The sequence below is a fragment of the Orcinus orca genome, chromosome 17, assembly GCF_937001465.1.
Source record: "Orcinus orca chromosome 17, mOrcOrc1.1, whole genome shotgun sequence".
NCBI lineage: Eukaryota > Metazoa > Chordata > Mammalia > Artiodactyla > Delphinidae > Orcinus > Orcinus orca.
Genome location: NC_064575.1, coordinates 4,703,384 through 4,723,746, shown reverse-complemented (window position 1 = coordinate 4,723,746; position 20,363 = coordinate 4,703,384). Strand labels below are relative to the sequence as shown.

General features: G+C 42.7%; 1 protein-coding gene, 1 long non-coding RNA gene and 1 other non-coding gene across 3 annotated transcripts in view; all 3 read left to right on the top strand.

Annotated features, from left to right (window-relative positions):
* Positions 1 to 10,445: 10,445 nt before the first annotated feature.
* Positions 10,446 to 11,574, top strand: RPS20 (ribosomal protein S20). Its single transcript, XM_004275004.4, has 4 exons — positions 10,446 to 10,603; positions 10,766 to 10,865; positions 11,131 to 11,204; positions 11,356 to 11,574. Exons 1-4 carry the CDS (start codon positions 10,601 to 10,603, stop codon positions 11,536 to 11,538), a joined length of 360 nt encoding a protein of 119 aa, XP_004275052.1. The 5' UTR covers positions 10,446 to 10,600; the 3' UTR covers positions 11,539 to 11,574.
* On the top strand, positions 10,998 to 11,064 carry LOC117203356 (small nucleolar RNA U54). Its single transcript, XR_004486087.1, has one exon. It is a non-coding gene; the product is annotated as a small nucleolar RNA U54 (small nucleolar RNA).
* Positions 11,575 to 13,563: 1,989 nt separating the features above from the next.
* Positions 13,564 to 20,363, top strand: part of LOC117203323 (uncharacterized) — a 36,474-nt gene continuing 29,674 nt past the window's right edge. Inside the window, exon 1 of the long non-coding RNA XR_007472734.1 lies at positions 13,564 to 20,118. This is a non-coding gene — a long non-coding RNA (uncharacterized LOC117203323). The remainder of the gene's footprint in view (positions 20,119 to 20,363) is intronic.

Sequence of the window (20,363 nt, the reverse complement as noted above, 5' to 3'; positions counted from 1 at the left end):
ATTGACACATAAATATAAACAAATTTCTCAGAAAGGAGAAGAAAAGTAAAATATTGAAAATAGCAAGACAAGGCAATTGGAGGCTCAGTCTGGGAAGTCTAATATCCAAATTTTAGAAGTTCCAGGAAGAGAAAACATGGAAAATAGGAGAAAAGTATCAACAATTTAGGAAACAAAACTCTCCAGATTGAAAAGATGTAATATTGATTTCCCAGACAATGAATGAAAACACACTACAAGAAGGCATATCACGATAAAATTTTAGAACAGCAGGGGCAATGAGAAAGTCCTAAAAGCTTCCAGAAAATTTTTTAAAAATCCAGATCACATACCAGAGATAAGGATCCTAAAAGATAATAGAGGTTACTACTTATAAAATTCTGAGGGAAAAACATTTCCAACTTAGAATTCTATACCCAGCCAAACTATCAGTTGAATAGACAAGCTGACTAAAGACCTCTCCAGACATGCAAGGTCTCAAAAATTTACTACTATGCACCCTTTCTCAGGAAACTACCTGAGGGTTTACTCCACTAAAGCAAGAGTATAAACCAAAGAAGAAGAAAACATAGGATGCAGGAAATCAATACAATACAGAGACAAAGGGAGTCTCCAAGGCTGATGGTGAGGAATGATGACAAGCTGTCAATCGTGTACTAGTGCAGATTAGAGCAGGTCCGAAGACTCAAAGACGATAAAACAAATGAATATCTGTGTTTGAATGGACTGAAGGAACATTTCCACAATTTGAGGAGAGTTTGGATTTAACTTAATGATGAGTACAGAGAAAACAAGGCAAATGAAACAAAAAGTTTACTAACTTTAGGGGGCATGAAAAGTTGGGCAACACAAGAAAAGCAAATGCTGCATAAGAAATGATTCCGTTTAAAATAGCTGTGTATAGCTCTAATAATGCAATGTTGTATGTTGATCTAACAAAAGCTATAACGTAAAAACGATGAAAGGTGCAATGGAGGGGAATTATGACTATAGGTAACAGGAATAGGAGTGAGAAAAAACTAAATCCTAATTTTCCAAAGAGAGAAACCACTAAATAATACCTAAAACTAAAAAACTCAACAAGTGTCTGCATAAGCACACTATTTAGAGGCGCAGAGACTTAGACACCAAAACCGACAGCAAAAGAGAGTTAAAAGTGGTTAACAAGACTCTAAGAGTTGGTGTGGCATCCTAGAGGGATTTGGGGGAGCAATAATTCTAGTGCAATTATTTGACTCTTCAACTGACATTCATGTATAACTGATGAAAATCAAAACAAAAATTTAAAAAACAAAAAGAAGAAATTGAGTGTGTGGCTGTGTCTTAGGAGAAGGTGGAGATAGGGACATATTTTAATGTGCTTTCTCTATGAAAAGAATCTTAAGAAACAAACAATATCAAAGTGATTGAACTAAATATTCCTTTTGATTACTCTGATATGTGTGCATCAACTCACTATGGAAAATCCATACTCTCTTTTTACTAGAGTAATAAAATGGTACCATCTCCCTCAAAAGCCTAAAAGAAAGAAAACAAGCCCCCCATTCAGCTAAGGAAAGCAGAAGCTTAGTTTAGTCCTTTGAGAAGGACTAAACTAAGGCAGGACAGCTTCCTGAACACTGCTGAATAGGGCATCAAATTACAAAGAGGGAAAACCTAAAGGTCTATGGAATAATAGAGTGCAGCCAGAAGAAACTTAAAGGGAAAGGAGGAAAATGCTTGACAGAATAATGGCGCCAGGAGCAAGTCCCCTTACAGAGGAGTCAAGTTACAGAATTTCCCCGACTTCAGAACTGGAAGTAGATGTTCCCCCTTTCAGGAATGGTGAATCATATCAGAACACGCTCCTCAGTCAGTCTGACCAAACATTTGTCAAACGCTGAGTAATCTTTAAGTCCTTAAGAAATGTCAATTCTGACACAATATGAACAATAAGAATCTTTTTTAAGGCAGGAAAATAGCCTGTTTTCTCAAACGAATGTCATGACAAGGGTCACGCTGGTCTACTCTGGGTAGATCACGTGACTATCATTCACTGTCCACTGGAGTGTATCTTTCCACAATTATTGCAGAATTTCCTGCTACTGTAACTTGAGCTAGAATAACCCATTAATTACCAAGACAAATTTGTTTCTGCAACAGAGTCGATTAAATTCAGGCTTGAGTATGCAATTAGTGGATTGTTTAGCATCTTCTCTTTTAGCTTTCTTGCTGTCCATATTCTGGGCATTCTGGTACTTATCAGCCCCTCCACTAGGGCGTTAGGAGAGAAAATGATGGAGAGACATTCAACAGTTTATTCTTCTATTTTCTAACAGGTCCGCTATCCAGTACTGGCTTTAATTGGATGTGAGGACAGCTTTTAGATTACATTTATCTGCATTCTCCCCACTCTCCTTATTTTGCAGATTCCTCCTTAGGCAATAAAAATCCAATTTTAAAGAGGTGTTTTTTTGTTGTTTGTTTTTTTTTTCTTAATTCTTTAATGAGGGTCCCAGAGTCAGACCTGTAGTTGGAACTCACAACTTCAGGCACGCATGAGAGTAGTAGGAGCCCCCATTGGTATTTCCTTTGAAAAAAGGCTCAAAGCCGTCATGGAAGAGATCACTAAGAAGTTGGGAGTATTAGTTGGTTGCCTCCCACAATCCCTCTGCCTCTCCCCATCAAAAAGACAAAAAGGTAACCAGGAAATAATGGCTTCTCCTTAACTGTGGAGGAGCTGTTCAAATGGAAAAGAAATTTACCCTGAAGAGGATGTCTGGGCAAAGTAGCCTAGGCTACCCTAGAGACGGAAGGAGAAAGCTCTGTGGAGGCGCCTTCCGGGAAATACTGCCAGGGGAGAGGGTGGAGGGGTGTACAAAGAGCTGAACTCAGAACAGCTGCTGGCTAACTGCTGGGGTACTCTTTTCCCTGCCTGCAAATGTGGAAGGTGTTGTTGGGGGGCAGCCCCTGGAGAGGTGTCAGGACACTCAGAGGACAGCCAGCCAGTGTCTCCCAGCAGAGGGAAGGGGGTGACCATCTCTCCTGACTGTAGCTGTGTTTGGTGATTCTTCTGTCTGGGAAAGTCGAGGAAACCAAAGAGTGAATCAGTCATGCTTCCTGTTTTCAAGGAGCTTTTAGCCTACCACCAACAGTTTTACTAAAACTATATATTTTTTTAAATAAATACTTTACATACCACATACCAAAATCATTTCCAGATGGATTAGAGAGCATCTGTAAAACTGGAAGAAAATAGAATTGAATAGTTAATACAAATTTGCAGGAGGAAGGGATTTCGTTTTTGTTTTTCTTTTTTTTTTTTTAAGCAGTTTTTGGGGTTTTTAAAATTTATTTATTTATTTTTGGCTGCGTTGGGTCTTCGTTGCTGCATGCGGGCTTTCTCTAGTTGCAGTGAGCGGGGCCTACTCTTCGTTGCGGTGCACGGGCTTCTCATTGTGGTGGCTTCTCTTGTTGCGGAGCACGGGCTCTAGGCGTGTGGGCTTCAGTAGTTGTGGCACGCTGGCTCAGTAGTTGTGGCTCGTGGGCTCTAGAGTGCAGGCTCAGTAGTTGTGGCGCACGGGCTTAGTTCCTCTGCAGCATGTGGGATCTTCCTGGACCAGGTCTTGAACCCATGTCCCCTGCATTGGCAGGCGGATTCTTGACCACTGCACCACCAGGGAAGTCCCTGGAAGGGATTTCTTAGCTCTTATAAAAGCAGTGAAAAAATGTATAAAGGAGATTGCCAGATTTAATTATATAAAAATTATAACTTCTGGATATTAAAATACGAATAAATAAAATATGGACAATGGGCTGAGAAAAATATTTAGCCAAAATGTGACTGAAAAAAAAAGGTTAATGTTCTTTCTATAAAGAACACCTACAAATAAACATGAAAAATCGGGCTTCCCTGGTGGCGCAGTGGTTAAGAGTCCGCCTGCCGATGCAGGGGACACGGGTTCATGCCCCAGTCCGGGAGGACCCCACATGCCGCGGAGCGGCTGGGCCCGTGAGCCATGGCCACTGAGCCTGCGCCTCTGGAGCCTGTGCTCCGCAACGGGAGAGGCCACAACAGTGAGAGGCCCGCGTACAGAAAAAAAAAATAAAAAAATGAAAAATCATCATGCCCTAATAAAGAAATGGAAAACAAAATCTTGAAAAGTCAATTCACAATAAAGAAAACAAATTTAGGGGACAAATATGAAAAAGAGGAAAATGTTATCTCACAAGTACTAAGAACTGCAAATTAAAAATAGGGTGTCTTAAAAGTACATACATGCACAAAATTCTTAATGCTAATGAAGTTGTGGTAAAACAGGATCTTCCATACACTGCTGGGGACACTACAGAACACAATATTTTGGAAAGCAGCTGCAGTTTGGCAACATATATCAAGATTCTCGAAAACATTTATATTCACTGACTCAAAAATTATGTCTCTGGAAATCCATCTTAGAAAGTACTACAAAACAAGCATTTTAATTAACAGAATGTTCACTAAGGGTCATTTATTCTGGAGAAAGATTCAAAACAAGGTAAATGTCCAGAATGACTAAATAAAGTTCAATACACAGTTGATTTAAAATATTATGATGGTGGTAATAACATAGAAATACCTGTACTACATTGTTAACTGAACAGGGCAGAATCCAAAACTTTGTATCAGTTTGATTATTACCTTTTTTAAATAAACACGTTTTTCTTAAAACATACAGAGAAAAAGACTGAGAGCAAAGTTTTGTTTGTCTGGGGGACTGTGGATGTCTCCTTTAGTTCTTTCATTTTTAAACTTCTCTTTTTTTCCAATTTCTAAAAATTCTTTGTAGTATAAACATTTATTTAAAAATGAATAGTCACAAAAATCACTTGCATTTCTACAGATTAACAGTGAGCAACCTGAAAAGGAAATGAAGAAAACTCCATTTATAATACATCAAAAAGAACAAAATACTTAGGAATAAATCTAGCCAAGGATGTGGAAGACTTGTACACTGAAAACTACAGAACATTGCTGAAAGAAATTAAAGAAGACACAGGTAAATGGAAAGACATCTCATGTTCATGGATTGGAAGATTTTAATATTGCTAAGAATGTCCACACTACTCAAAGTGATCTACAAATTCAACACAATCCCCATCAAAATCCAGATGGGAGTTTTTCAGAAATAGAAAAGTTCATCCTAAAATTCATAGGGCATTTCAAGGGACTCCTAATAACCAAAACAATTTTGGAAAAGAACAAATTTAAACTCCACCAAAGCTGCAAGGGGGGGGCCAGCCAGCAGGGCAGGGGTCAGCATCTCAGTTAATCTATTCGTGGAAGTGACAGCCCAGAGCTTTCCCTGAATTCTAGTCTTTAGAAGCAAGTCCGAGGTTCCCACAATCAAGAAGAGGGCGTGAATCACCAGGACAGGAATCACAGGTGGTGGAGGCACGGGGTCGCACTTGAGGGTGTCCACCACACAGGAGCAGCGCGGCAGAATTCGTGTGTGGTGAAGACCAGGGGCTCCGAACTTCTCACGAAGGACAGCAAATGGTAGAAATCTTTTCTAAAAATGGTACGAATTCTATATAACATGGGAAGCAGAAGGCCGGGAAAAAGTGGCTGATAGATAAATATAGCCCTGGCTCCCCTGCATGACATCAGAATCAAAAAGTGTGGCCGCGGAAATCCTCTGCAGTTTACCTGTGAAAGCTAGGAAATGGCATGTGTAATTCTTCAGGTCGTATATTTCAAGGAACCTTAGAATCTCTAGGCCCGCAGGCCTGGGAATAGGAGGATTATAGTGGGGGAGGACAGTACTAGGAGGCCTGGAGGGCCAAACATTCAGCTCCACCCGTACAGAGAATTTCGGGAGCTCGGCAGTTAAATATGATTGAAAAGTACCACCCCCATGCATGTTGCATATGACTCACTCTCAGTGAAAAGATCTTCCTGCGTCCCCGGTTCTGTTCCATTGCTCACTTTAGTGAGCAATGTTAATGAGCAAATAGAGTTAAGTTGACTGTGGGCCTACGGAACTTCAAACTCAGATTGAAAGAGTTAAGAAATGGGGATTCTATGGATAAAGAAGATGTGGTACATATCTACAATGGAATATTACTCATCCATAAAAAAGAATGAAATCATGCCATTTGCAGCAACATGGATGGACCTAGACATAATCATACGGAGTGAAGTCAGTCAGACAGAGACAGACAAATATCATATGATATCACTTCCATGTGGAATCTAAAGAAATGAACTTATTTACAAAACAGAAATAGAGTCACAGACAGAACTCTAGAAAACAAACTTACAGTTACCAGGGGGACAGCAGGGGACGGGGTGGGGAGGGATAAATCAGCAGATTGGGATTGACATATACACACTGCTATATAAAAAACAGATCACTAGTAAGGACCTACTGTACAGCACAGGAAACTCTACTCAATACTCTGTAATGGCCTATATGGGAAAAGCATCCAAAACAGCGTGGATACATGTATATGTATAACTGATTCACTTTGCCGTACACCTGAAACCAACACAACATTGTACATCAACTATACTCCAATAAAAATTTTTTTTAAAAAATGGGGATTCTACCTTAAAATGAACACATATTAGTAGCTCAGTGAAATTTCTGATCCCAACTAAAGTGAAATCTATAAAGCCCTTCTATGTCATTTTATTTAACATAATAGGATTTTAACCTCTCAGATATACTAATGCTACTAGTGATAAAGATTAGACATAACATATACTGAGAAATAGTCTAGCATAGTGGCCAAGACGCAGGCTCTGGGGTTCAAACACTGGCTTTTCCTGTGACCTTCCAGTCACCTAAGCTCAGCTTCCTCATAGATACAAAACATGAATCCAAGGTTGACGCGAGGATCAAACAGATTGAGGTTAACACAGGTAGTCCTTTTGCAATGGTGCTGGCTATCCTATGCTCTAATCCTCACCTGTAACCCTAGGAAAGCCAATGAACTGCCTCTACATTTCACCCCCTTAGCATATGGCACGGGTGGGCACAAGAGAAAGTTCTTATTCTTTTTCTTTCTGGCTTTTATTCTGAAAGTTCACACTGATGAGTTTTCCCATCAATTTTATTTAGATCAAAAATTATACAAAAAAATAGTGTCTAAGCAGACTCATTTGACAATCTGTCTTTAGCATTTTCTTCATACACATATACATGGGTACCATGAATTGAGTCACTTTTAACTGCTGTTAATTTCCTTTTGGAAGTGTAATAGTTTGATGACACTGTCATTGCAGCGAAAGACCAGTAGATGGCTGTCCACAGAGAGACACAAATACCTGCAGTAAAAGGCTTTACAAGATAATTTTCAAAGAACTACAAAAATTAGTGAAGGAAGGATATGGATACAGATATTGAAAACAAAGACTTTGTAATGGTCTGAAGAATAATTCTTAAACAGATGTGTGGTTCCCAAGGGGAAGGGGGAGTGGAGAAGGAAAAGATTGGGAGTTTGGGGTGAGCAGATGCAAACTATGATATGCAGGATGGATAAACAACAAGGTCCTACTGTAGAGCACAGGGAACTATAATCAATATCCTGTGATAAACCATAGTGGAAAAGAAAATGAAAAAGAATACATATATTATGAATCACTTTGCTGTCCAGCAGAAACTAACACAACATTGTGAATCAACTATACTTAAATAAAAAATTTTTAAAGAATATTTTTAAATTTTAAAATGAGACAGAAATTTAATTTTATTTTTCACACTGAAATCTTCATTGCACTGCTGGAAGAAGTATCTATTGGGGCATAACCTTCCCAGAGGGCAATTTACTTAATACCAAAGTATTTAAAATATGCTTATTCTTTGATGAAGCCACCAAAGAATAAGTGTATCTAGTCATTGATCTAAGGCATTAAGGCTGAGTTGAAAGATGTGTCTACAGCAGTGGTTCTCATCTGGGGGTGGTCTTGCCCCACAGGGGATATTTGACAATGTCTAGGGACATGTTTGTCACAACTGAAGGGGAGGGACTGGTACAGGCATCTAGTGGGCAGAGGCCAGGATACCACTAAACATCCTACAATGCATAGGAAAGACATGATCATGTGTCCCCAGATGTCAACTGTGCTGAGACTGAGAAATCTTGGTCTAGAAGCATGTACCTCATGGTACTGTCTGTAAGAGGTGAAGCGGGGAAAACACCTTAAGTGTCTAAAAACAGAGGACTAGTTCAATAAATCATGAATGACCCATCCATACGGTACAGTCATTAAAAGGAATGTTGCAGAAGCATATTTATTGTGCAAAATATTCTGTGGATAAAGCTTACCAAACTGTATATACAGTATAAGCTCACATTTTAAAGGGATATGTATGTATCTGAAAGTGTAAACAGGTGGTTTATCTCTAAATGTGGGGTTCTGCATTTTATTCTTCTTTTGTGCTTATTGTTAATATCTAATTTTTCTCCAGTGACTATTTCACATCTAATGTTAGAATATTACATTTTTAATTGAAATCTGGGGACTACCGCAGTTGATAACTTTCAAGAGGAAAATATGACAAAATGTTTGAAACGAAATCTTATATAAACTTCAAACTAGTGATCTTTTCATTGCATTTGTCTAATATCTCAACCAGCTGTTTCCTTAGTGCTAGTCACATCAATCATTTTTCCCATAAATGCTGGGCCATATCTTGCCTTTTACTATGCTGAAGTTCTTTTTCTATAATCAAGGAAACCTAAGAATAGATGCACCAGATTTGTTATTGAAAAAACCCCACAAATGTACTTCTCAAGCACTCCACCATTGAATTTCTGGCTGTCTTTTGAGCACTGGTAAAACCTGAATGCTACTCAAGTAAGCTTTCTCTGAAGATTCGTACTCGGTATTAATGCAGCGGGGGTTGATCACCGCCCAGGGAGCTTGGGCAACTGCATTTTTGTCTGTTTGTGGCTGGTAGCCACGCCAAACGTGAAAGCCCTAAGTTGTGAAGTCTCATTGAGGTTACAACTAGTAAAACAAGAATGCTGGTTTTCGGACTTTCTGCTGCAAATTCTACTAATAAAGTATTTACAGCCAATGCATGACATTTTAAAATAACTGAACTGGAAAATATCCAAATTTTGACATTTAAGTTTTTTTTTTTTTTGCGGTACGCGGGCCTCTCACTGCTGCGGCCTCTCCCGTTGCGGAGCACAGGCTCCGGACGCGCAGGCTCAGTGGCCATGGCTCACGGGCCCAGCCGCTCCGCGCCATGTGGGATCTTCCCGGACCGGGGCACGAACCCGTGTCCCCTGCATTGGCAGACAGACTCTCAACCACTGCGCCGCCAGGGAAGCCCTAAGTTATTTGTTAAATGGAAGCAAAATCTAGTAGATATTCTTTGTGAGCCGAAGAAAGCCAGGTATTAGCTGTGCCTGATCATCACCAAATAAGTAAGTCAACGGTATTATCTGATGTACGTTTTAAGTATAATTCCTCTCCAAGGAACAGAAGTGAAAGGCTCAAGAAAGGCCCCTAATTGGAGGGGTCAGATCTGTGGCGCTGAACAAATAACTCTTCTGCCCTCAGGTTCACCTGTAAAACCATACGACGTTATTTACTCTTGCTTCTGCCCCGTATCAAAGCCCAACTCACCTATTTCGTCCTACGTAACCACTCCGTCATCTTTAAGGATATGTGTCCTCATCTCTCCTGGCCACCCAGGTCAGCGGCCAGCTCTCGGTCTGTCCACTGTACTTTGTCCTAGTATTAAGGAGTATTAGGGAGGTCCTCAAGGGTCTCATCCAACATCACTTTCTCCGGAGATAACACGCTTTCGAATTAGGTGGAGAGCCGGGGTCTCCAGGCGGGGCCTGGGTTGCACGACACACCCCGGGGCAGGCGCGGCAGCCCGGCGTGTTCGCCCTCGCGTCCCGGGAGGGGGAAGAACCACGCTCAGGTGCTTTTCAGAAACAGACCGCACATGCTTCTGCCGGTCTGGGAAGCCAGAAGATGAAATACCGCGAAGGAATGTTCCAGGTTATGAAAAATAACTGCTAATTTAAAGAATAAAAACTGACCCAGGTTATCAGTCATTTCCCCTAATATCCACGTGAGTTAACTCAGAAGAGTTACCCGTTTGTTTAGAGCACGAGTGATTCGGTTTGTACGGGAAGAAGCTTTGCAGGGTAGACTCCACAAGCACAGGAGTCGTTCTGACTCCTTAGAAGCCGGCGGTCGGCGCACCAGGACGGAGGCGTTTGTGGAGTTTTAGGCCAGGTCGCAGTCTCCCCATCATCCCCGCCAGGTGCCCTGAGGACCGCGGCTGCGCCTCACCCGACGGCGCTCTGACTCCGCCGGGCCAACAGGGAGCGCGCGCGGCCGCCCCTGGCCGCCCCTCTGCTCGCGCCTCCGCCTTAGAGCCCGCCAGGCGATTCCTCTTCCGGGGCAGCGCGGAGGGGCGTGCGGGACCCGGATGCAGACGCGAGCGCGGCTATATAAGGGCCCGGCAGGCCGCACGCGTGCCTCTTGGAGGAAGACGCGGTAGCAGCTGTCCCGGAGTTTCGGGCTTCTCTCTCCGGCCCCCGCTCCTGACTCACCGCTGTTCGCTCTCGCGGAGGAACAAGTCGGTCAGGAAGCCGCACCGCAGCCATGGTGAGTCGGGGGCGTCCCGGTCGGGTCTCGGGGGGTGCCGGGCTGGCGGGAGGAGACGGGACTCGCTTGTCCGGGGAAGGGGGCTGGTGAGCGCGCTCGTACCCGGGAGGTGATAGGCTGCCTCCAAGGTGCCTCTTTATCTTCTCACCTGTGGGACAACAGGCTTTTAAAGACACCGGAAAGACTCCCGTGGAGCCCGAGGTGGCGATCCACCGGATTCGGATCACTCTCACCAGCCGCAACGTGAAGTCGCTGGAGAAGGGTCAGTGCGGTGGCTCCGGGGGGGGGGCGGGGGACGGGCTCGGGCGGGAGCAGCGGCGAGCTGGGCTTGTGAGGCTCGAGGAGGCCGAGCAAGGACGGCCCCTCGGCGTGGACCGCGCCCTCCCCCCGCCGCTGGCGATGAGGAGATGCTTACTGGGTTGAGTTGCGGTGATAGTCGCGTACGCTATTCTGAGCCGGCGGCCTTGGAGGCCGGTAAGGCCGCCCCTGTCGTGAGCGAGGGCCCAGACGCTTTTCCCCGCTTGTAGTGTGTGCCGACCTGATCAGAGGCGCGAAGGAGAAGAATCTCAAGGTGAAGGGGCCGGTGCGGATGCCCACCAAGGTGAGAGCCTTGGCGCTCCGGGGCGCGGGGGGCCGCCGGGCGGCTTCGGGCCTAGCGCGCAGCCCTGCTGTTCGGAGCGCCCCGCCGGGGGGTTGCGGAGCGCGGCGCTCCCGCAGCCTGGGTGCCTGGTGTCCTCTGTCTTCTGCTGCAGACCCTGAGAATAACGACGAGGAAAACCCCCTGCGGGGAAGGTTCTAAGACTTGGGACCGATTCCAGATGAGGATCCACAAGCGCCTCATTGACCTGCACAGCCCTTCCGAGATCGTCAAGCAGATCACTTCCATCAGCATCGAGCCCGGAGTCGAGGTGGAAGTCACCATTGCAGATGCTTGAGCCAGCGGCTCTAATAAATTGATAATCGGCCGTTAAGCTTCGTGGGCTCTCATTCCTGACCCTGACGGGCCTTAGGGAGGGAGTCGTACTCCGGAATTCATTGCACCTTGTAAGCAGGGTGACGAGAAGTAGGTGGGTAGCCTGGGTTCCGCTCTTCCTCGTTGCATCTTGCAGGGCCCACTGAGTCAGTTTGCACCTGACATTTGAACGCTGAACTGCATTAGCTACAGAACGTGTGAGACCTTGCGTTGGAGGTGAGTACGCACAGCTCTGGCCGCCTGTGGGAGCCCTTCCCAGGAACACGTGTCTGCGTTCTATTCTGGGAGACCTGACTTGATAGATACGGGGTATTGTCAAAAGTTTCTGGGGCGATTTTCGCGTGTACAGCCATGGTTAAGAGCCTGACGCACTGGAGGGCAAGTAGCTCGGAGAAGGTAACACCTTAGGTTTCCAGCCCCGGCTCTGCCCGGTGGTCATGGCTCCTTTTAAACTTGGCAAATTTCGAAATGTTTTTGAAACTTTGTTAATTTTATAGACGCCGGTGCCTTGATATTTTAAGATGAGAATAGAAACGATCCCAGTGCTTAGATTAACGTTAGGTTACATCTGTAGACGAGTTTTACATAATCTTCGTGGAATTATCTTTCACTGAATGTATGTAGGTCGTCCAGTAGGAGGCTACATTAACGAGTAGTTTGCACATAGACATTAGCTTCATAAATTTACGTCAGCCTTAGGCCTGAAAAGCACATCGCATAGGTCACGTTCCGTTTATTCAGGCCCCTGTTGGCACAGTAGCTGATGACACTGCTTAACTACCGGGCTCTGCTTATGTGTTACATCTTCTTGAATGTTCCCATTGTGTAGACATAGGAACTGGTTTTGAGGTTAAACTTGCCCGGCGTCCTAGGCTTAATAGCATAGCTGAGATTTCAGTGGGCCTATGGGTTGAGAATCCATCTTGATGTCCCATTAAAAGTATTAAATTTTTGCTATTAGTTTATAATCCGATGGATTTGCTAAATATGTGTTTTTCTGTTAGAGAAAATTTCAAGAAGTACCTCTGACAAGTATATAAGCATTTTACAAATGATAAAATTCTTCTCAGAAAAGGTCCTCCTATTTGCTACTCTTAGTAGAATCACAGTAATGAGATTCCCGCCTTTCCTCTGGGCTGGGGTCTAGTCCACTTTGGACTGCCTTGTTCACTGGCTTCGGTTACCATCTGTGCAGTGTTCAGATCTCTGTATACATCCGGCTGTGTGCCACGCACCAGCGCCTCAGCGCCCACAGACCCTCCTGTTCTGTCTTCTCTCCCAGTGCCTGGCCACCACGCGCCACACAGCCACTCAGAATGGCCCTTCTCATCCCTTAACCCTCCCCCTGCTGTTCTTTCCAACATCCAGGTCCTTTTGATTCTAATTTTTTCTCTTAGCAGGTCTCCACAAAACATGGGATTTTGAAAAGGGATTTCAGTGGTGCAGAACCTGGGAAGAACTATGCTAAGGTTAACCATTTGTAACAGCATTAAACCAGATCATCAACTTTTATTAAACTAATTAGCTTGGGGAAACAGGAAGAATTGAAGGTTTCATTGTAACTGTTCTATAGACATTGGGCTGTAAAGACTTCAGTAAGAGTTAGACAGGAGTCTGGTTCGGTTCCTGAGGCCAGCGGCGATCCATTCTCCTTTCCTAGAGAAGCTGGTGTTCTCAGTTTAACTCGAGAAGTTGGGAAGAAAATAATCAGCCTGGCAGCAAAACTACTAACTTGTCCTCTAGCCCAATTTTCAGGATTCTTTGCGCTAGAAGTGCAAAGAGCTGTTATGGTAGTGGTTAAGATCATTTTAACATTCAAGTACCTGGTAATGTGTGGCCCCAGATGGAAATTCCAGCAAGCTTGTTTCAGTACTCTTAAGTGTATTGCAACTCAGAAGTCTTTGGAATATGTGATCAATATCCTGAGAACTGGTTGTAAAAAGATCTCAGTTCTGTGAAAACTAAGCTACTTACGGCTAAAGAGTAGATTATTGTGCAAAATATGGCATCATTAAGTCAGAAGGTATTGAAAGAACAGCCTAAAGGCTTTCGTACAGTTCTGGAGTTTAGCCGATGGCATGCCAAAGTGACTGATGCTTCACAAATTGTAATTTATCACACTCAAATAGTTGGAGTTGTATTTAAGCTGTAAGCAATACTTAGGGCCTTTAATACAGCTAAAATACGGCACTTAAGATTTGGGGAACTATTATCTTCAATCCTTTAAACACTCAAAATGCCTGCTTGGAAATAAAACCCCTACAGGGCCTTCAAGTGTTACTAGTAGCAAACCAAAGTAGAGGTAGTTTACATAGTGGCGACGATGCCAGTGATTCTGTGTCGTAGGCCAGCTTGTATGGGTTAGGGAGGGAGAGGAAGGTTGAAAATGGGAGGCCTCTGCGGTCCTTACCTCATTCCCTGTAGGGTCACAGAGTACTTCTAGACGTGGTGGCTACACGAAACGTGGCAGGAACATAAGGCTGCGCGTTGCTAGATCAGATTTTTTCACCTGACGTCCCTAAGTATGTATGTTCAGGATCTGGGATGTCAAGTGAATGGGCAGGAGTGTAGAATTCTTGGCCATGCTGTCAAATCTGTTCCAAACGTAATTGCCTGGATATGTGGGCTTGATACGATACCTCTTGGAGCCTCAGTTATCACGTGCAAAATGAAGGTACTTGTATCTGTCTCGAGGGTGTGTTGGGTGTTCCTTTGTCTCTCTGGGAGACATTTTCCAAAAAAACCAAGACTGGTTTGCCAAGTGCATAGATTTCTCCCACGGGGACCTTGATTCCCCCAGGATATGTGGTACACTGCTGACAGTGGTATTGGTCATATTACAAGGGCATTTTGAGAAGTGTACTTGAATCCCCAGGGGCCTGGCCTTTCTGACTGCATCCTTCTTCACCAAAAAAGTGACTAAGCTGGTCTAACTCTACCGGAGAACCTGGCAGAGCCAAAATTTCAGCCTTTTGAAAGTAAGGAGCTAAGTCAGTTCTTAACTTCCTTCATTCTCTGAACAGTATATTTCACTTTCTTAGCAAATTAAACTTGCAGAATGAAAGAACTTGATTCTTCTGTACATTCTGTCCTATAAAGTGCTTTTCTTTATATAGAACCCATCCCAAAAGGTATTGTTAATACTATATTCAGAACTTTTCACGTGAATATAGTGTATGTGATTTTTATCTATCTCCTCTTAGCTATATAAAATCTATATCTCCTTTTTAAAAATACAAATGAGAATACTGAACATTCTGTAAATTATTTTTGTCTATGTATCTGGGAGATGTTTCTGTATCTGCACATACCTCATTTCTTTCAGTGAGTACTGCATTGTGTGAGTGCACCTTAATTCATTTAACTGGACTCTTTCTTGATGGACTTAATAGACACTTCCTGCTTTTTTGCTATTAAAAGCACTTCAGTAAATACGTTTTTAATATTTGTTCACTTGTATAACTATATAAGATACGTTCCTGGAAGTTGAATTTCTGAATTTTGATTGAATTGTAGATATTTATATATAGTGGCTGATATAAAAGAATTAGAAAGTCAGGTATTAAAGAACATTTACTGTGGGTGTGTATATGAATGTTTTTCTAGGTTAGATAAAAGAAACTTGAAGATACTATCAAATGGATGCCCTCAAATGACTGCCCATTTATATTCCTACCAGTAGTGGAGATGCAGTAATGTCCATCTGCTGGACAAAGACAATCTCATTATTTTAGCTTTGCCCTCCATTTGTTTACTTTCTCTTTCTGAGGCTCCTATTGATTGGATAACCCTTCTGGAGGTCCTGTGTGTCGCTTTCTTTCATATGCTCTTTTAGTCTTTTATTGTGTGGGACATTTCTTGGACTTTCTCATCTAGCACTTTCATTGATTTTTTTCATGTTGTCAATTTTTTTAAAAAAATTCCCTTATTCTGGAAAATTTCAAACGTATGCAGAAGTAGAGGGAATGGTATAATGAACCCAGTCAGCTTTAAGAATTGTCAGCTGATGCCAGTCTTATTTCATGTATAACTCCATCCTCTCCCCCAATCAACCCTCAAATTATTTTGAACTTAATACCAGACATATTTTTGGTGCACATTTATTTTTCAGTGTATTCACTTCGAAAACATAAGGACTCTTCTTTTTTTTTTTTTTTTTTTAACGGTTCAGTAGTGTTGGGTATATTCCCATTGCTGCAAAAGCTCTCCAGAACTTTCCACCTTGCAAAACTGGCATTTTATACCCAGTAAACAACTGCCCATTTTCCCCTCCCCCTAGCCCTGACAACCACCATTCTAATTTTTGTGTTTCCGACTTCATGTAAGTGGAATCCTGCATAATGTCCTTTAGGTGCATCCCTGTGCCATGAGATTTTTTTCTTTTTTTAAGGCTAATGATTCCATTGCGCACATACATATATTTGCATACATACATACATATGTATACATACACCACATTTCTTTATCCATTTATCCCTCGATGGACATTTGGCTTGCTTCCACCTCTTGACTTGTGAATAATGCTGCAGTGAACACAGGAGTACTAATGTCTCTTCAAGATCATTTCAGGTCTTGGATATATACCCAGGAGTGGGATTGCTGGATCATAAGGTATAACTGTATTTTTTTATTTTTTGAGAAACCTTAATGTTTTCCTTAGTGGCTGTACCATTTTACATTCCCACGAAGGGTTCCAGTATCTCCACATCGTCATCAGCACTTATTTTCTGGTTTTTATTTTTGTTTTTTTTTTCTTTTTTTTTTCTTTTTTTTGCGATATGCGGGCCTCTCGCTGTTGTGGCCTCTCCCTTTGCGGAGCTCAGGCTCCGGACGCGCAGGCTCAGCGGCCATGGCTCACGGGCCCAGCCGCTGCGTGGCACGTGGGATCTTCCCGGACCGGGGCACGAACCCGCGTCCCCTGCATCGGCAGGCGGACTCTCAACCACTGCGCCGCCAGGGCAGCCCTATCTGTGCTCTCTTAGCTCATCGACCACCCTTTACTATTTTGAATTATCTGGTAGTTCATGGATCTCTCCTTGTCTGGGGTTGGCTTCTGGAGACTTATTCCGATCAGGTGGTTGGGCTGTGTTTCCCTTTTCTTTGTATGCCATGTAATCTTTTATTGGGAATTGGGCATTTGGAAAAACAGCCACCTCTCCCAGTCTCTGGACTGGCCTCGTATGGGGGAAGTCATCTCAGCTAGAGATTTGGGGAACCTTTCAACCCTTTTCTGGGGATGCATCTTTTCTGGGCTTGTGTGTATGATTTCCTAGTTAGACTTGCCACTGTTTTCTTTTCCGGAGCCTGCAGTCTCTTACTCCCTCTGGTGTCTGTCTGTGGTACTGCATTCCCCACCGTATAACTTGGACAGAACATGACTGTTCTCAGGGGCCCCCCAACCTGGCATCCTTCCCATCAGTGTCCTGAGTCAGAGAGACAGAAACTAGTCTCTTAGGCAGCCCCTCAAAAAGCCAAAACTTTGGACTCATGTGTCACTCTTTTTTTTCCCTCCCAGGAGAGAAGCTGGGAGTTTTCTGGTCTCCTGTCCTCACTGGGGGAGTGGGAGGGACTAGGGCAGGCAAAATGCGAGGAATGTTCTTGCATCCTGTGTGGCTCTTCTTGCTTCGTGCTCACCTGGTGCTGCAGCCTCTTCCCTGGTTTCTGTGGTCTGTGTATCCCTGCTCGGTGGTTGTCTCTGCGTGGGAATGAGGGTCTGGAGCTTCCTATTCCTCTGTCTCGCTGACGTCACTCTAAGGACTCTTGCTGAAATATAATCAAATATCGTCGTTACCACTAAAAATAGCAGTAATCTCAATATCCTTAAATATCCAGTAGTAGTCAAATTTCCTTGAATGTTTTTATTGCGTATTTATTTGAATAGGGATCTAACTGATTGATGTGTTTCTCAAATTTCTTTCAATCTAGTGGTTCCCCTTCCATCTAAGAAATCATTTAAATACACACAGGCCTCATTTTGCATGGGACCAGAGAAAATAAACACGCAAGCTGAAAACATGCAAAATGGTCCTAATAATCAATAGGAAAAAAATATGATTGTTCTGTGCCTATAAAATTTTACAAAATATTAAGTCTTTTGCTTTCAGTTATAACTGTAAAGGAAAATGTAAAATAGTAGAACTTATATTTAATATACTATCTGAAATATTAGTAATATTGAGAAAGTATTCTGTGTCTTTGTTAAAAAAGAAAAAAGCAAAAAACAAAAACCCAAACTTAATCAATAGTAGTTTGAACAGTGCTTGCCTTCTCATCACATAACTTACAAGCATTTTTCTCTATGCCTTGGTGAGTTGTCATATTTCTAACTTTGGTCATGAAATACTTCTGGATTCTTTTTAATGTGTAGCTTTTTAATGGTATCCCTCCTCTGGGACATCATCGTCCTTCTCATCACAACAGCTTTCCTTATTCATCTCAGTAAGTCTGTCTTCACTGAGTCCCTTTGGCTGCATCTCTGAGCCTCTCAATGTTGCACTGTCAACACGCCCATGGTCCACTGTTTGTTCCATAACCCCATTTACATTTGATTCAAACTTCACTTCCATCGTTCTCACACTTTGTTTCTTTGCTGTGCTTTTGTCTTTGTTGGCCAGTTTCCTGTTCTAGCTCTCCATTTTTGTAAAATGTCACTTGGGTTTATTGCTGGGAGACACGGCAGCAACACAACTACATGCTTTGTTGTCTTTGCTGCCTCTGTGAAGATTGAATAACACATGCTTGGTGACCAATCACTAGACTTTGAAAGAAATGTGTGTGTGTAATTTACTCGGTGAATTGTGGACTGAAGAGCTAGCCACAGAGTTTATCCTCTGTGCAGTTATTCACAAATGATATACTGTAGTAGCTGTTAACAGGAACTGTGTTCGTGGGGACGGGTGGTGTCTCCCTCAATGGTGATAAGCAAAGCTCGTGCTTGCCAGAACCTTGCAAAGCCAAGGCAGCCTGCACTTGTCTTAGAAGCATCTCTTATTTCTTGGGGTCAGTTATCTATTTACTTTGGCTTTTCCTTTTGAAACTATGGGGATCTTTGTTTTCTTTTATTTGTAATTAAGAATTATAATTAAGCTTTTCTTTCTGGTACTGGTCTGGATTTTCCCTCATATGTAGATGGACCTGGTTCTCTGATATGCCTTTCTTCACCATTAGAAGGATTTCCATGGACTGGAATTCCCAGTAGGGTCCACCTATAGGGAGTCAACTGCTATACTGGGGACCCTCACAACAGACACCCCTTAAGTGAAGAGCAACAGTTGGTCACACTTGATACTTTATCTTTTTCCAGGCGTCACTCGACTTACAGATTCTTCCTCATCCAGGACACACCTCGTTAGCAAGAGAGGTGGAGTGACGTGGTGTGGGGTAGAGGCTCCTAAGCAAGGCTGTCTGTCCTCAAAATTTGACTCTGCTCTTTTCTAGCTGAGGCTGTGAGTTATTTATACTTCTGTATCTTAACTTTTCTCATCAATAAAATAACAGTAGTAGAAAATGCCTCATGGAATTGTTTGAAAATGACATGAGTTAATAATATTAATATACGTAGGACAGTGGTTGGCACAGAGTAAGAGCTGTTTAAGTGTTTGAAAATGAATAGCTTTGAATTTCAAGAAATGAAATGGATCTGAAAATAGGCCCTTTTAATTTCTTGTCTCCACATCTGGAACAGTTCCCTGAATACAAGGAGGTTTAAGAAATTTTTTTTCCTGATTAAAAATCAACTAGGTTCCGTGGTGACTGCTTCTGCAGTTAAGTAGGTGGTTAATAGGAAGTAAATGTATAAGTTTGAAGGACTAAGTGTGTCCCTGACAGGCCACACAGGCATCGCAGTAGCAATTAAAATGAATTTATCGTACAGCCAGCGAAGAGAGGGAAGAGACACAGCAAAGGCAACTCAGTGACACGATTCCAAACATCTGTTTGCTTCTATTTTTGGTAATCATTGCATTCTCACAGTACTTCAGTCAGAGCTGGGGGAAAGCAAGAACACTACCTATTTAAAGCCCAACAAAAAGACCATAATAAAATATTCAGCAAAAGTTCTAACGAAGCTGTATTAAACAAAAAAAGAGCTATGGACATTGTTGTCCTGTAAGCGCTTGTCAGGTGTTTTTAATCATATTATTCACTTACGATTGCGCATAGTGTACATCATCAAGTCTCAAGTGTCTTCAGTTCTAAAAGCATCAACACTGAGCAGGAGTCTTTTTCAAGGACAAATCCCATAAAACTTTCCTTTAAAGAAAATGAGGGAAAACCCACGAGAGCAAGAAGTAAATTGTCTTTTAAAACAGGAAGGAGAAATAAACAGTTACACTAAAATTAGGAAGCCTCACTGATCCCAATTCAGTCAGTTGTTGCCATGATGTCAGAAAATGTTGACAGATGCATGGTCCTTAAAGGTGTTTTTATTTTTCCTTTGAAACAGACTCAAACTTGTATAAAAGCTGTAAGAACAGTACAGAGAACATTTCATCAGCCATTTGGGTGACAATTATCGACATGACATCATCATCCAAATACTTGGGTGTGTATTTCCCCCACACACAACCGTAATACAGCCACCAAAATTAGGGCGCTCACCTTGATCTCATCCTCACGTCTCATTCAGGTTGTGCCAGGTGTCCTAATTTTGCTCTTTAGAGCACGGTATCCAGACCAGAATCAGGCATCTCGCAGAGTTAAAGGCCTCTTTAGTATCATTTAGCCCAGACCTGTTCCTCAGTCTCCCTTTGACCTTCATGACCTTGGCACTTGTGCAGGCTACAGGCG